This window comes from Bufo gargarizans, chromosome 11 (assembly GCF_014858855.1).
Source record: "Bufo gargarizans isolate SCDJY-AF-19 chromosome 11, ASM1485885v1, whole genome shotgun sequence".
Classification (NCBI taxonomy): domain Eukaryota; kingdom Metazoa; phylum Chordata; class Amphibia; order Anura; family Bufonidae; genus Bufo; species Bufo gargarizans.
Genome location: NC_058090.1, coordinates 40,980,815 through 40,998,825, shown reverse-complemented (window position 1 = coordinate 40,998,825; position 18,011 = coordinate 40,980,815). Strand labels below are relative to the sequence as shown.

The window sequence follows — 18,011 nt, the reverse complement described above, 5'->3', positions numbered from 1 at the left end:
AATAAATAACGCTGGTGTGAAAGAGGCCTTGCCATGGTCCCGAACCAAAATCGGGAAACCATGGTTAAAAAACAGATCAGTTCCCAGGAGTGTAATGAGGGGTGACCTAACCCTACAACTATGTCTTGGTTTACGTCTTGGTCTGTTACTCCTACCCTTGGCTGGTCTCCGGTCAATGTGTGTGTCTTGGCTTTTCTAAGTAAGGAAGGCAATCCTTTTCCTGTTGTAAAGCTTGGCATTTGACTGGTTTTGAAAACCTGGATAACCTGTCTGGCTTGTGTACTTAATTAATCTCTGAGAAGGAAAGAGAGAGGGAACGCCCTTAAACTTCCATGTGGAGCTAGAAATACTCATGTGATGGAGTTGCATAATTCACAAGGGAAGTGCAAAGGTATCTTTTCCGGCTGTGGTGGAGAGTGTACTAGAACATATTGTTACCAACCGTACCCAGTCAACTAAAAATACTACCCTCACAGAACGGTAAATCCAGAACCCAATGAAGTACTTCACTTGGACTCTCAAGGTTCTAGATTATTAGGTTTTGTATAAATCCGATTTTACAATGTTTCACAAACGTACAGATGAGATCAGGGTATTTATGATCAGTTAACACATTGGGGCTGATATAAAGTGTCAGGATAGGCTACCGCTGTAAATTGTGTCAGATTACCATCATAGCCAAGCGCTGTTTTGTCCAGCATTTTTGATGGAATCTGCAAGGAAGGCCCTTAAAGTGGTTATTCCATGATGAACGTAAAAAAGAAAAGTCAGACATCGTATAGTACATCATAATCCCTATCTAACAAAGCTAGAACCAGCCCTGTACCTCACATGGGTCCAGAGATCTCCCCATTCATTGCTCTACTAGATTTATATAAAACTGGCAACTCAGGGGGTGTGTCCTTTCTGCTGCAGCTCAGGGGGCGTGTCCTTTCTGCTGGAGCTCTCTCCCTAAGCAGTTGACTGTTGATACTGAGCATGTGCGTCCATCTCACGGAGGTGGACAGAGAAATAAGAACAAACTGCAGGTGGCGCTATACAGATTGAATAACTCGTGGCTATTCAAAATTTTTAAGTACATGCAATTACAAAAGTATTCAGATCCTGGTGCTGGTTTGAAAACTGCAGAATATATTTTGTGAAGGGTCTTGTCCAGTTTTCGATATTGATGAACTATCTTCAGGATAGGTCATAAATATCAGGTCGGTGCGGACCCGATTCTCAGCATCCCCGTAAATCCAGCTGAGGTCACAATAACACCTGTACAAGCGTCATAAACGCTTGTTCAGGCCATTTTACTCCCTGGAAAAAGTCTTAAGGCGTACCAATACGCCTTAGACCTCTTTCACACGACCGTATGGCTTTTTCAGTGTTTTGCGGTCCGTTTTTCACGGATCTGTTAAGTTTTTTTTTTTGTTTCCGTTTCTGTTCCGTTTTTCTGTATGGCATATACAGTAATTACATAGAAAAAAAATTGGGCTGGGCATAAAATTTTCAATAGATGGCTCCACAAAAACGGAATGTATACGGAAGACATACGGATGCATTTCCGTATGTTTTCCGATTATTTTGCGGACCCATTGACTTGAATGGAGCCACGGAACGTGATTTGCGGGCAATAGGACATGTTCTATCTTTCAACGGAACGGAAAAACAGAAATATGGAAACGGAATGCATACGGAGTACATTCATTTTTTTTTTGTTTTTTTTTGGTTTTTTTTGCAGAACCATTGAAATGAATGGTTCCGTATACGGAATGCAAAAAAGGCCCGTAAACGGTCGTGTGAAAGAGGCCTTAGACTTTTCCCCCACATTCGCGATGCTGCCTGTGCCTGAAATAACCAATAACAAAGCTCCTTACAGCGAGGAGCTTTGTTATTGGTTGGTATAGGCGCGCGCCGGAGCTATACAGGTCCTGCAGCAGGGGAAGCCGGCGGGAGCTGGGAGGAGGAGGGGCCGGCTCCTGGGGTGGCTGTTGTAAGGAGAGCGGGGCGCACTGGAGAGGTAAGGAGCTGCGGCGCACTCATGTGACTGGTCCCTGGTGACCCTGCTCCTCCTGTCACCCCACTAGTCAAGTTTGGTGAGCTCTAGCCGTAGTGCACGGCATCCAACTCCCTGGTACCTTCAATGATTGTCTAAAACAAAATACCGCCCTGGCTGTGCAACTCTCTGGTACCAAAACTGATTTGGCACCACAGTAAATTTTTGAACGGTCCCCCCCCCCCCCCCCCCCAGCAACTTCTTCGCAACTCCTCCTTCCGTGAAACCCCCTACTTGTGCAGCTAGTAAAGATCCAGGTGTGGCAGCCGCTCCGTCTGTTTCCTATATGTATATACTCACAGTATATAATGTCATTGTATAATACTGTTGCAACAATATATATATATATATATATATATATATATATATATATATATATATATATATATATATATTTTTATTTTTAGTCCTCCTCGTGCATGGGCCCCTTCTAAGTTTGGGCCCCGTATCAGCTTCTTTACCAGCTTCTGCTATAGCTGCGCCCCAGTCTGGTACTATATGTCTGCTACATTTATGTCAATGGGGCTCTGCTGCAGAGTGGCACTTTTCTGGATACTGCCGTGAAGGGTCCTTGGCTTCTTTCAGTTGGTTGATGGTATTTTTGGATATTTAAGCCCCACGCTAACGCAACACAATGATGATCTATCCTAATGGTCGTCCATCAGTGTCCTAGATCTTGGGGAAAACCCCCATTTAGGGTCCATTCACACGTCCGTAAGCGTTTTGCGGTCCTCAGATTGTGGATCCACAAAACACGTAAAACGGTCGTGTGCGTTCCGTATTTTGCGGAGTGCACATGGCCGGCCCTATGATAGCAATGCCTATTCTTGTCTAGACAAGAATAGGACATGCTCTATCTTTTTTTTTTTTTTTTTTTTTTTTTGCGGGGCCACGGAATGGAACTACGGATGCGGACAGCACACAGTTCGCTGTCCGCCTCTTTTGTGGCCCCATTGAAATACATTTGTGCAGACCCAGAACAACGGATGTGTGAATGGTCCCTTAACCAACAAGCTAGAAGCTACCTAAAGCGTGCCGCCTGTCTATAGGATGTTTATTACCATACCAATCACCAACCTTAACTTCTTTTCAAAATAAATCGGATTCTTATAAACTCTACCGTATAAGAGGTTACCAGAATAGACGTGATGGGTCTCCAAGTTTCCGTAGTGCTATGCGTCTGCTAATGTACATGTGAATAACTTCTTGTGAACGCCACGCATCTGAATAGAACAGGCCCAGATTCATTAGGTGGGTTACTCACCGCTCACTCTAAGGTGGCCTCTAAAGTGGAGATAAGGTAAGTGCTGGTGATTATGAGGGCCGCTGTTTCCATGTCTCCATGGTGCTGGAGAAACACTATGCAAGGAATGCGGTGAAATATGTGCCCCTATCAAGGATGCCTTTCACATCTCCTCTTGTTATTTTATAGGAACACGTTACATTCGCAAAGGAACATTCTTAGGTTTAACTAGTTATTGCCCACTGGTGACAGTAATGGTTCTAGGAGCTCCTTATCTGATACTGAAAACGATAAAAATATGAGAAAAATGAAGTATGAAGCGGTACAGTAAGGCTCTATTCACACGGTGCTGTGTCGGATGTGTACTGACATCTGTGGCATACTGATCCGTCACAAGTGCTGTCTGTCAGCCGGAATAAAAACTGTTGCCTGCAGTGGTTTTTGTCCAGCCGAAACCCGGCATTTATGCTGGAAAGCGTCTGGATCACCGCTGGATCTCATTGCCAGATCCCCATTGAACTGTAATATCGAATCTGGTGACATGCAGCAGGCTGCTCTGTGCCGGGACAGCCTGCCAGATCTGCTGCCGTAGATGCGAGTACACAGTTTCCTACTAGTAGTCCGTGCAGGTGTACACCAGTTTATCCCGTTGACGTAAATTGAAGTTTTACACCTGTATTCACCGAAAAAACTGATTAGCACACTGCTAATAAAATATCTGGATTCATCTTGATTAAATATAATATAATAACCGGGAGACACATCAACCACATAAATAATGCCGTTCTCAAAGGTGTCTAAAGTGCAAATAAAGTGTGAACAGAGTAGATAATAGCAGGACTATGCCCACAGGTTAATGCCCAAACACTTATAAATAGAGATCAAGGTCCAAATAGTTGGCCCCAAAAAATTCCTCTATAACAAGCACATATTATAAGTACAGACCAAGCGGGCGGCACACGGGACACCCCACACGTGTTTCGCAGTAGCTTTCCTATTTATTTATTTTTTAAATCTGGATACCGTTTTGAGGATGTGAAACCACTATATATATACACCAGAGACGTTAGTTGGAATAATTATACTTCTGAAAGTTAGTGTACTCGCTGCTGACTTTGGTGCCATCTGCTGGACAGATGAATTGGATGGATAAGCCATAAACATTCTGCATCTGTTTATCAAAGGGGGCTACATGCAGTCAGCTATATGGCCTGTGTAAAGGCTTTTAGATTTCATTTAAAGGGGTTTTCCAAGTTATTCAATTTTTTTTAATGGGCCAAGTGCAGAAACATTTTTTTTTTTTAAAAAAAACAACAAAACCTTCAACTCCCCTTTGCAACCCTCTTCTATCCAGTGCCGTATTATTATTTTTTTTGTGCATTGGTGACATCTTGTATACTACATTGCTGAAGCCAGTGATTGGCTGCAGCAGTATACAGGGCATCACCGCTGCAGCTCAGGAGAGTGGACTGAGTGGCAGCACTGGATCTGAGGGTGATGGGAAGGGGTTAGTTTATTTTTTATTTTTTTTATTAATATTTTTACAACATCCCTCCAGCCTATTTAAAATTAACTTGGAAAACCCCTTTAGGCCATGTCAATACGTGATGGTAAGGCCCCTTGCACACGAATGTGTGCGCCCTGTTGCCGTATTGCGGAGCGCATTTGCGGATCCACAATACAGGGACGCCGTTCCGTGGGCATTTCGCATCAATTGAATGGGTCCGCAAATCCGGAGATGCATAACGGAAGCACGGAACGGAACCCTACGGAGTGCTTCCGTGGGCTTTTGTCCTGTACTTCCGTTCCGCAAAAAGATAGAACATGTCCTATCCTTTTGCGGAACGGCCGGATTGTGGACCCATTAAAGTGAATGGGTCTGCGATCCACTGCGGCTGCCCCAAGGACGGTGTTCATACATTTTGCGGGCCGCAGCATGACCGAGGGGTGCACGCGTTCGTGTGCTAAAGGCCTAATGCTGTGGATTTGCCATCGAGGATTTTCTGCAGCGTTGTACAGTACCAGCAATATGAGTTTTTAACAATTCTCATCCACATGTGGCAGAAAAAACCCCGCAGCAGAAACTGACCTGTGGTGCAGATTTTTAATATGCAGCAGGTCAATTTTTTTTATATTATAATCATTCATTGTGGATTTCACTCTTTTCAATTCGAAGAGTGAAATCTGCATCAAATCAGCAGAATTTCAGCAACAGAATCAGTGACAAAAATACACAATTTGTTGGGTTTTTTTTTCTGTTTTTTTTTTTTTTGTGTGTGATCCACCAAAAACTGTGGATTGGACACTGATGCAGAATACGGTCACGTGCATGAGGCCTATGGGATGTATGGATTTAATTACAATAGCACACTGGTGTGAGATACCAGACTGTAGTGCTAATAAACGTGCAAAATCCGGACTACCAGGAACAACGTAAACCCCCTAAAGTACTACAACAAGATGTCACTACCCCAAAGTACTAAAAAATGATCTTGATTTACAGTAATTATTTGTGCTTTCATTTTAGTAAAAGGGACTGCAGTGTCGCCATAAATAACGTTTTAGAATATTTGTTTTTGAAAAATTTAATTATTTTTTGTATTTACACTTCATACTTCATTCTGTCATGGTAGAAATCCGTTTTTAATTTTCCTGTCTGCTCCTCCTAAAACTATTTGTAAGCCAGTTATGAAAGGGTCCTTCCAAATGATTACCTTCATAGACATTTTTGACATCCATAGGTAGGTGTAGGTCCTTTGACCCCCATTCTGCCTTGACACTCACCAATCTGTGGTCCCTGTGGGACGAGGAAGGGAATTGGTCATTGGTGACTGCTGCGGCCCATCATCTACAGCTTGACTGGCACGTCATAGCAGTGAAGCGCTGAAGCAGATGTGACCATTGACCTTGTGATTGGCCACAGCGGCGGTCACAGGTCCGAGCCACTTCATGATCTTGCAAGGACCAGTAGTGGGCACAGGTTTAGCACATTGGGGTTGTTGGCTCCTGGGCCGGACAACCTCTTTAATTTATCGGCATAGTGTTTGCGGTCCACAACGTGTGTGTTTGCGGTCCAAAAAATAAAAAATAAATGGATGCCATGGGCATGGTCACATGCACCTGCTCCCACCAATGACCGACTTCAGTGGTGACGTGGCCACAGGCGACCTGTTACCTCTAAAGTCACAGTCCTTGGTAAAAAATATTTTTTACTGGAAGGCCCCTTTAAGCAATGTCGTTAATGGATCTCTGACGCTCTAGTGCAGGAGTACAGCGTGCGCTGCTTATATCCTGGTGGGACCTGAGAAGGAACGTTCCACTATGATCCCCATTGTTCATTTTTGGCTGGAAGGAGAAACAAGGAAATGCAAGTCTGGGTCGAAACAAAAGCACTTTACATGACAATGTTAAGTTTTTATTTAATTCACATTTTTTTGTTTTTAAGATTTAGATTGGCATAGTCAATGGTGAGATGATGAATTACTGGTACATTTTATATCAGACACAGGGACGACTCGTACCAATGAATGGAGATTTCCACACACTGCTACAGAATTGCTTCCACAGTCATATTACAGTTTTACTGGATGGCAACCTAGGCCACAGATCCACAATGGACATCCAACTGTTAGAACAAGAAGTGTCACCGCCATCTGTATGCAGCAGAAATGTAGTACAATCTCTAGCTTCAGAATAAAACTATTATAGGTTATTATTTTAACATTAATTGCCATCCAGATTTGAGAATAAATAGGATTAAACAGGCTAAGTGATACAAATATTTACTAAGTGTGATTAAATATAAGGTAAAACATAATCAATCACCTGGCCTACAGAGTACAATGGGGAAGCTCCTGTTGCCCCACTGAATTCAGTTATCTCCTCTCCTTTAGACTAAAGCTGGACATACAAATGATAGCTGACGTCCAAATGTCCGATAGCTACCTCTACCAATTCTTCCATACGTATGCATGCTCAACCAGTAATTTATATAGACATTCAAGGGAGGGGGAGTGACCAGAGCAGGGGGTTGTTACAAAAACGGTGCTCCAAGGGCTGCGGCCGCCCCCTCAGGTGCTCGAACCAGCTCATTTGCATATTACTAAAAATGTAGATATTCCTGCAATGATTCTACCTACATACATCACAAAGGTATCATTTTAATCGGCATGATCAACCCTACCAGGTGTCTGGTTTAACAGGGCTGCTCATGCTGACAGATGCTTTTTAAGGGGTTATAACCGTAAGGCAATTGATTCAGAAGGTATATAGGCAAATTGTGTAAATGTCGCCATACAAAGAATAATGTTTTATTTGCCGATACAGGAATACCTCTCTTAAGGAATTTTGTATGCAAGTAGGATTTTCACCTAAATGTTAAATTTACCATATATTGTGCAGTATTAATAATTGGTAAATGTTAATTGTAGTGTGTGAACCACTTTCTTAGCCTTTGTCAGATTGGTGTAATCCTTTCACTGTGTGCATGACACAGCGGCTCTTGTAGACTTGTTATGCAGGACGTAGACTCATGGTACATATCCTTCTTGTAAATGAATACGTCCTATACAGACCCGCCCTGAGCAGGAGTCTGGCTCTTGTTACCTTGGAACGTTGACCTTACTCAGGGCACTTTTTCTCCAGCAGATTTTAAGCCAAAACTGAGAATTGATTGACTTTATAGCAATGAGAAGTACAATATTTTCTTTATATGTCCCCCTCCCTTTATAATGCACTCCCGGCATTGGCTTCAAAAACTGCATAAAACTGCCCTTGCAAAAGGACCTTAAGGCTGGGGTCACACGTGACTGATGAACTGCTGATTTGCCGTTGTGGATTTTCATGCGGCAGATCCACGGTGTTGTACAGTACCAGCAAAGTGGATGAGAATTTCAGTATTCTCATCGACATGCTGCGTAAAAACAACAAAAAAAAAAACTTCCCGGAAAAGCTGCCGTATTGCATATTTTTTTTTCAAATCCACAGCAGATTTTTATTTAGGATTTCACCCTTCTCAATGGAGAGGGTAAAATCGTCTGGCTTTTCCGCAGCAAAAAACACATGCAATACAAGAATTTTCCAATGCGTTTTCAGTCACGTGTGATCCTGGCCTAAAGGGTGCAGTCCATCCATTACCTTCTCACACCCAGTTCCCCCCGTATTGAGAAAATAAAATAAATTATCTAAATGTGTTTTTTGTGGAGTTGGACTAAACATGTGCTGTAAGTTTTTTTATGTTTCTTGGAGACAGTGCTCCATCTAGTGGCTACATGAACAGAATGCAAGTAGGTCAGATTTTTAGATAGTAGAAGGTAATGGACTTTTTATTTATTTATTTTTTATATACTTTTTTATGGTAATGCTTATTAATCCCATAATTTTTTATTTTATTATTCATTTTGCATCCTGCAGGTACATGCCTACATAATAAGTCACCTAAAGAAAGAGATGCCTGCCATGTTTGGAAAAGAGGCCAAGAAGAAGGAGCTAATAAGCAAGTTGCCTGAAATCTTCTTGCAGATCCAGAGAGAACATCAGATTTCACCCGGGGACTTTCCTGAGGTCAAGAAAATGCAGGTACAGATTTCTGACTCGAGGGCGAGTTCGCAAGTGGAAGATTTTGTTGCAGAAATTTGTGTCTTAAAATCTTTATCTGTTTAAAATCTTTACCGTTCACCTGAATGAGGCCTGTTCTGTAGCAAGAACATATATTTCTGCAGGCTCCATTCAGATGAAGGAGACAATCACAGAAGTTTCTGCAACAAATTCACCCTAAGAGAAAATCTGCAGCGCATTTTAGTGCATAACACACCTAGGCATGTAGTTGAAAATGCTGCTGAAAAAATGAAATGCACCAAAAAAGCAGAGTTTCAGAGGCTAATATCCTCTCCATAGATTTTCATCCTGAAAATGATGCCATGTGAACACTGCTTTATACTCTACTGCCTTCTTGCCCCTGACACCGATACCTGCTGTAGTATGCTGTTGCTCATTGACTTCAGTGCTTTTGTACGTCACGGGTGTACCATTTGTATTCTGGGCATCCAAGAGTAAATTAGATTAGTGTATTGTAAATTTATAATCCGATTTGAATATATTTTTTTTAATCCTCAGCAACAACTGGAGATGTACGACTTTTCTAAATTCCATGTTCTGAAGCCTAAACTAATAGACGGTGTAGACAATATGTTGGCCAATAAAATCTCTCCTCTTATGAGTCTGATTCGAGAGGAGGAAAACAGCATGCCAACACAAATGGTCCACGGTGGAGCATTTGAAGGCACCATGGAAGGTCCCTTTGGCCAAGGTTACGGAGAAGGAGCAGGAGAAGGCGCCGGCGAAGAAGAATGGGTGGTCGCCAAGGATAAACCGCTTTACGATGAGCTGTTTTATACATTGTCTCCGATCAACGGCAAGATTTCTGGAGTCAACGCCAAGAAAGAGATGGTGAACTCGAAGCTGCCAAATAGCGTTTTAGGGAAAATCTGGAAACTAGCAGATTATGATATGGATGGCATGCTAGATGAAGAAGAATTTGCTTTGGCAAAGCATCTCATTAAGATTAAGCTGGAAGGCTTCGAGTTGCCCAGTGAGCTACCTCCTCACCTCGTGCCGCCATCTCAGAGGAAGCCTGTCCAGAACTCTGAATGAAGAGCCTCTTCGCTAGGATAGGAGGTCTACATAATCCTGCATCTTGTCACATCCAGAGGACCCATGCATAGAAAGACTGCAGGCTATTTAGGTTTAACACACTTTTAAAACATAGTCTCGACATTTTAAAATGTGCAGATTTTTTTTTTTTACTTCTATCTAGACCATATGTCCATAGAAATAAATATACTGTACTAATACTAAATTTACATACTTAAAATTCCTTTATCTTTGTTCAGTTCTCCTATTTCCTATATGTTGTAAATGCAATATGAATGTCGCCAACATGCACCAGAATCCTCCATGATTGGCATAATGGGCAAAGGCTCAGTCATTGGCATTGCATTCAGGTTTACAGGTGGTAAGTGACCAACATAGAAGGTATGGATTATGGCTGAAGAAGTCAATGTGTATCTGTCAGGTCTCCTATCTGGGGCTCCATGCGGTGATTGACAGCTCTCCCTGTATAAAACCCTCCCTTTTATGTAGGTGCAGGAAGCAGGGCTCACAGGGTTACACTATGAGCCATGACTGCATGTCTACAGGTTTTTTCATGAAAATACTAAATTGGATAATATAAAACTATGTATCTCCTCAATGATGTCATCAGATCCGCTTTAAAGTGACTTCATTTATGATAATTGGCCCTAAAGGGCATCTAGAACCCATGTTCCACTCTGCATAATAAAGTGTCATTTTTATTTTATAATATAATGGGAAAATGGGTGCAGTGGACTCGGTAAGTGAAATTTAAAGTTGGGATTGCTATGCAGAGACTAATGAATTCAAGATGATGCATATCAGTATGAGTTTCAGATGACTAAAACTGGATCTATTGTAGCCCCCCACCCCCACCCCCACCCTTCTACGACATGTCTTGCTCTTAGCATGACAACCCCTAGGGAGTTCAGGGCTATTGATAGTGAGTTGCTGTCACGATATAATAAATTGCTAGGGGTGACTTTAAATACTTAAAACAGTACCTAACCTTTTAACAAACTTTGCATAATCAATAGCACAGTGTTGGTACATTAGGAATAACAGTATTTCTGCCACTCTCTGACTTGTATCTGGCATTTTTTAGCAGTTTTCCCTCTGTGCATGCAGTATCTCTACTTTGCAGACCAACTTCCATCCACTGCACAGAGAAAGTAGAGGAGAATCTGCTTCCTAACCTTCTTTTACTCACTCAGAAGCAGCCCTGGGATCATGGGGGACAATTACAGAGTGGTACCTGACATGTATGACTGTGAATAAAGCATTTTATCTGATATATAAACTTAACATTTAACTGCAGCAGTCTCTTTTGCTGTGCCTGTCTCTGAGTTCCTGCTGACTCCCTCCCCCCCTCTCCATAGACTTCTCCTATTGACATGTGTAATATGATCCTTCTGTGAGCTTCTCCCGTCCTGGACGGATTCAAAGCAAATTTCTAAGCGAAAACCAATTAGTAAAGTGGTAAACCGCTGATAAAATGAAAAACTAGACCTTTCTCTATAAGACATATAACAAAGATTTTTTTTTTTTATGGTCGCTTGTACCATCGATTCATGCAAAGTTGTGTGAAAACTTAGTGACCATTTAAAAGTATCCCAGCATATGTTGATATATATATACAGTTAACACTACTGATATAATAATGTGGCTGCATCAGCTACACTCACTGTTGGGTGGTATGACCATCAGATACTATGAGAGAAGTGATATCGTTACACACCATCCTGTCTTCATTAGTCCCTGCATCGAAATGTCACTTTCTGTTGTACTTGTTGATTGTACATTTATATTAGGAAATAAAAGTTACATTTTAATATATAGATGTAATAGGGATTCTAGTTTCCCAGCCGGTCAATTGCTATTTTTCATGTCCACATTGATAGGCGACTATAACAGGGACACTTGGCCTCAATCGGCGCTCTATAAATGGAGGAAGTGGAGATTTCATACACAATATTTTTTTTAAATGTTCCAGTGCAGTTTTTGAGCCAAGGCCAGAAATGGATCCAGCAGGAAGGAGAAGTATAAGTCTTGCCTTGTCTCCCCGCTTCCTTTTTAAATCCACTTATAGATTTGGCCCACAATACTACATCAAAAACCGCTTCAAAAGTTTTTTTTGTCAATTTCCGAAAAAACTAACAAAATGTTTTTTGAAGCAGTGTTTTCAGCCAAAGACATTAGATTAGTAAAAGTATGCAGGACAGGCTTATCCTTATCCTCTCGCTTGTGTATGACAAAAAAAAAAGAAAATGCATAAAAAATTCCCACAAAAACGGAACGTGTGATTGTTCTGACCTTAGGCCTCATACACACGACTGTATGTTTAGTTCGCATCAGGTCTGCATTTTTTTGCATTCATTTCATTTGCGGACCGTGTGTTGTCTGCGTTATGTCCGTTCCGCGGGCCCACGTCCTATTCTTGCCCGGTTTACAGACAAGGACAGGACGTTTCTTCAGGAGTTAATGAAAAGAAAGAAATGGCGGCATGCACACAGCCGGTTATCTGTTTTTGTGGATCTGCTATTTGTGAACCGCAAAACTGATACGGACGCGTGCATGAGGCCTAAAGGGTACGGCTACGTGGCGTGCAGGAAGAGGCCAGCACAAAATGTACAGCTACAAGTGTCTGCCTCCTGCTTGTAGTTTCTTTGGAGCAGGAGTGCCACTTTACATTGAAGTCCTGAATGTAAGGTGTTTTTTTGGGGGCTATTTGTGCTTTAGGGTTTACACGTCCTTTATACAGATGATTGTATATTTACACAAGGGCTTTTTGGGTTTTTTTCAGTTGCCTTACAGCTCAAAGTTTTGATTATTTTGTACAATACTAGATTATTATTTTTTTTGTTGAGATTTTTTTTAAAGAATAAATTAATTTAACTGGAATTTCCCGACGCAAACTAAAAGCAGCTTTGTGTATTTTACTTCTAGAAGTGACGTTTGCACGCTCTCACGGTAGGCACAGCACCATGTTGGTAACAAATGTTATTTTACTTACTAAGTTTGTGACAAGTGCATACCTGAAAATGCCTGCTAGGTTATTCTTTTTTAAGATTCTATATACTTTTGTATCATCAGTTTACTGTGATCCATCAGTAAATGTCCCTTTTATAGGCAAGACTCGTCACCCCTTTTATTTACATTGCTGTTAGAACGTGTCATTGTATCACTGCAGGACATCGTTGCAGGATTAGGGCTCATTCAGACGGCCATAGTGTTTTGCAGTCTGCTAAACACGGATACCGGCCTGTGTGCGTTCCGCTCATGGCCGGCACTATTATAGAAAATGCCTATTCTTGTCCGCAATAGACAAGACAAGAATAGGACATACTCTATCTTTTTTGCCGGGCCGCGGAACGGAACTACAGATGCAGACAGCACACTGTGTGCTGTCCGCATCTTTTGCAGCCCCATTGAAATGAATGGGTCTGCAACCGTTCTGCAAAATTGCAGAGCGGATGCTGGCCCATTCATATGGGCGTCTGAATGAGCCCTTAGGCCCCTTTCACACAGGCGAGAATTCCGCGCGGGTGCAATGCGTGAGGTGAACGCATTTCCCGCACTGAATCCGGACCCATTCACTCAAATGGGGCTGTGCACATAAGCAGTGATTTTCACGCATCACTTGTGTTTTAAACTCAACGCAGGCCCCATAGAAGTGAATGGGGCTGAGTGAAAATCGCAAGCAAGTGCGGATGCGGAGCGATTTTTCACGCATGGTTGCTAGGTGACTATTGGGATGGGGACCCGATCTTTATTATTTTCCCTTTATAACATGGTTATAAGGGAAAATAGCATCCTTAATACAGAATGCTAAGTAAATTAGTTATGGAGGGGTTAAAAAAAATATTAAAATTAAACTCCTCTCATCCACTTCTTCTTTTTTGAGGACCATGGTGATGGACCATGTGATGAGCGCAGTGACCTCACCAAAGGTCCTTTTCCTCCTAGGTCCTCAAAGAAGAAGAAGAAATAAGACAAGCCGGGCAGCGCGAACAAGTGGATGAGGTGAGATTAATTTTATTTATTTTTTGAACCCCTCCATCCCTAATTTAGTTAGCATTCTGTATTAAGCGTGCTATTATTTTCCCTTATAACCATGTTATAAGGGAAAATAATAAAATCTACACAACACCGATCCCAAGCCCAAACTTCTGTGAAGAAGTCAGAGTTCAGATCTGGGTACCAAACATGCCGATTTTTCTCACGCACGTGCAAAACGCATTAAAACGCTTTACACTTGCGTGGAAAAATTGTGCATTTTCCCACAACGCACCCGCATCTTTTCACGTTGAAAAAGATGCGGGTGCGTTGTGGGAAAATGCACAATTTTTCCACGCAAGTGTAAAGCGTTTTAATGCGTTTTGCACGTGCGTGAGAAAAATCGGCATGTTTGGTACCCAGATCTGAACTCTGACTTCTTCACAGAAGTTTGGGCTTGGTATCGGTGTTGTGTAGATTTTATTATTTTCCCTTATAACATGGTTATAAGGGAAAATAATAGCACGCTTAATACAGAATGCTAACTAAATTAGGGATGGAGGGGTTCAAAAAATAAATAAAATTAATCTCACCTCATCCACTTGTTCGCGCTGCCCGGCTTGTCTTATGAAAGAGGCCTTAGGGTCCATTCACACGTCCGTTGTTTCTTTCCTGATCTGTTCCGTTTTTTGCGGAACAGATCTGGACCAGATCTGGACCTATTCATTTTCAATGGGTCCTGAAAAAAATCGGACAGCACAATGTCTGACTTTTTTTCAGGACCCATTGAAAATGAATGGGTCCAGATCTGTTCCGCAAAAAACGGAACAGATCAGGAAAGAAACAACGGACGTGTGAATGGACCCTTAGTCTTTATTCACACATCCGTGTCCATGATAACATCTGTAATAAGATGGTCAGTGGTTCATCTGTGAAGATGTCCTTGAAGGACCTGTGTTTGCTCCATGTGATCATACTCACTATTAGGCTGAAAATCAATTTCCAGAGCATCTCTTACCGATGGTCCTTGCAAATCACTGACAGATCATGGATGCTATCCGTGTGGGGTCAGTGGTTTTCACTGACCTATAGACTTCAATGGGCATGTATGTTTTGGACCAAAGTAGCGCATGTCTCCATGGGTTTTCCACTGACCCACAGTGATGTGTATGTAAATAAACACATTAAAATCTATGGGTACATGTGCTTACCGTGGAGAACACAGATGGCACTCGCCCTTGACGTGTGAACAAGGCCTTATCATGAAGTTGCCTGCAGCATGGTTCCTGCAGAAGATGGAGAAATTAGATGTTTGACTAGTGATCTTTGCATTATTACATAGAACTGAGTGAGAGAATGCAATGCCCTAGTAGTGTAGTCATAATTATCTAAAATTAGTCTTTTTTTTTTTTTTTTTTTTTTTTTTTTATATTTCTAAGCAGAGAATATTTGGCAGTTTGGTCATGTTGAAACACTCCATAGACGCAGCCGGCCATTCCTTTCAGACTCGTGCGTAGGTTGTCAAGTGATATGTGATGGTGCTTCTTCCATTGTGGACTTGGCGTTCAGTGCTGATACTATATCAGGTTATAGTTATCATTTTATGTGACCAATTAATGGTAATGTAGCTTTTTAATATAGAACTGCTTACGTGGAGTATAAGAAATGAATGACAATGTGCGTGTGTGTGGCCTTTAGTGAATAATACATTCTGATATTTTCACATGGACCGCAGGATATCAAGCCCTGCTGGGAATCCTTGTAACGCACACACTAGTATTGAGTATTTCTTCCCTTCATTTGTCCTTATCGTGAAGAAAAAAATAGGCATTTGTAATCTAGGAGGGTTCATGGTTTTCCACTGCCTTTTGACCGGTCAGAATTGTGTAGCACGCGATGGTATTCTCTCCTGCAGAAATATACCATGTATAGCTATAATGCCAGAGCTTTATATCATTCTATTCTAATGTCTAGATGTTTTGTTTTTTGCTAATTTCCCCCCCGCCTGTTTTGCATTTGTTAGCTGTAGCATTGTAAGGCTGTGTTCACATGGGTTGGATGCCATAGGCCAGGGATGGCCAATCCTGAGGCTCTCCAGCTGTTGCAAAACTACAACTCCCAGCATGCCCAGACAGTCTACAGCTATCAGCCTACAGCAGGGCATGGTGGGAATTGTAGTTTTACAACAGCTGGAGAGCCGCAGGTTGGCCATCCCTGCCATAGGCAAATTCAACATGTATTTTTATTTAATTTTTTTCAAACAATCCTTGGCAGACATCTGAGGCTGGAATGTGAATTTGTGCCAGCAGATCCACCCGTAGGTAACCCAATTGTTTTTCACTGGGGCTAATCGACCGCCGGCAGAATCGGTGGAAACCGTGAACCTGCTTCAAAATCTGCAACGTGTTAGTTATTCTGTGCAGTTTTGTTCCCTGGCATATAAATGACATACTGCACCCCATTCACTTTCCTTATTCGTGGAATGACGCTGAACTGTCAGGATTTTGGGAAAGGAATCCTGAACGTGTGAACATGCCCGTAGAGAATCAATAGCCTTTACGTATTCTAAAATAGTAACAATTCCACTGAATGTACTGACTCAATCAAGTACATATCCATGGAAATATGCAAAAAAATAAAAAAAAACTCGGTATATTGTATATTTACACACACATATGTATATGTAATAGTCAATAGTTTATTGAACACAATGCTGCTTCTTACCTAGCACTGCAGCAGTTCACTTTAAGGGTACCTGCATACGGGTGCGGGTAAACATGGAGAATATCCACACAAATTTCCTATGCGGATTTCTGTGCGTTTGTGTACCAAAACCGCACAAAAAGTCGTATGTGTTACTTGCAGTTTGTAGTGCGGATTTGATGCGTTTTTGCCGCAGATCTTGGCCTCCCGTTGAAAAGGGTGAAATCCGCACCAAAAATCACAAGCATAATTGACATGCTGTGGACTTCTAAATCCACACGGCAGGTCAATTTCTGCACAGAGCAAAAAAGCAAAGTGTACAATGACATGTGTTTAATCCTATTCACTTGGCTAAAGCTGTAATACACTGCTGTTTTTCCGCACAAAAACCTGCATAATCTGCACCGTGTTCAGGCACACAAAGGTTACCTGCACATGGTGGAGATTTGTGTGCAGAAAATCTGCACAAAAAGCACACAAATCTGCATTATTCTTGCGTTCTTGCGTTTTTGTGCGTATTTTTAATGCAGTTTTTGGTTTAGTTTATGGGGAAAGCAACTCTACAGAAGGTGCAAAAACATGCTGTGGATTTTAAAATCCGCACAGCAGTCAATCCTAACACGGAAATAAAAAGCAAAGTGTACGTGAGATTTGTCTAATATAATAAGCTTTGCTGGTACCGTGTTACCCTGTGGTTTTTCTGCACGAAAATCCATGCAGAAAAACCGCATTTAATCCGCATTGTGTGCATTTACCCTTCTAGGACTGTATTGCAGTTCTCTGCTAAGTGCCTGGGCAGAAGGAGCACTGTCTAGAGAGAAATCTGAAGGGGCGGCAGACCCTCAATTCTCAAAATCGGCTCCTCACCTATAAACCTCCTTTTTTAAGTGCTATTAAATAAAACAGTAATATTGCCTAAATGCTAGTTTTTGTGCTTTTGCCTCATTTTATTTTTTTATTTTTCCTGTATCAAACAGTAGATAAAGTTAAAGCAGATCTTAAGTAGAAGTCGAGGAAACTTTTCCCTTACAAAGATGCTAGTGAAGAGCTTCAGTGGTTGTCGCCTATTATTTTATGTAGTTGCTTTTATGTATTGCCCCAGCACCCTTGCTGATGAAAGACAGCAGCCCCCATTAGGCCGTATTTACATGAGTATACCAGGCTTATCTGTCCGTATTAGGCCAATTCCGTTCAGTTTTTTGCATTCCGTATATGGACCGTATATGGAACCATTCATTTCAATGGATCCATATTTCCATTTTTACGTTCCGTTCAAAGATAGAACATCCGTTCAAAGGATAGTACTGTTCTATTAGGGGCCAGCTGTTCCGTTCCGCAACGGAATGCACACGGACGTCATCCGTATTTTTTGCGGACCGCAAAATACAAAAAAAAAGC

At 41.7% G+C, this 18,011-nt stretch overlaps 1 protein-coding gene across 1 annotated transcript in view; it reads left to right on the top strand.

The window, feature by feature from the left end:
- EHD4 (EH domain containing 4) overlaps window positions 1-10,339 on the top strand; it is a 42,545-nt gene extending 32,206 nt beyond the window's left edge. The window contains exons 5-6 of the mRNA XM_044272001.1: window positions 8,697-8,861; window positions 9,399-10,339. Coding sequence (XP_044127936.1) covers window positions 8,697-8,861; window positions 9,399-9,935 — 702 coding nt within the window. The 3' untranslated portion in view covers window positions 9,936-10,339. The remainder of the gene's footprint in view (window positions 1-8,696; window positions 8,862-9,398) is intronic.
- The last annotated feature ends 7,672 nt before the right edge of the window (window positions 10,340-18,011 follow it).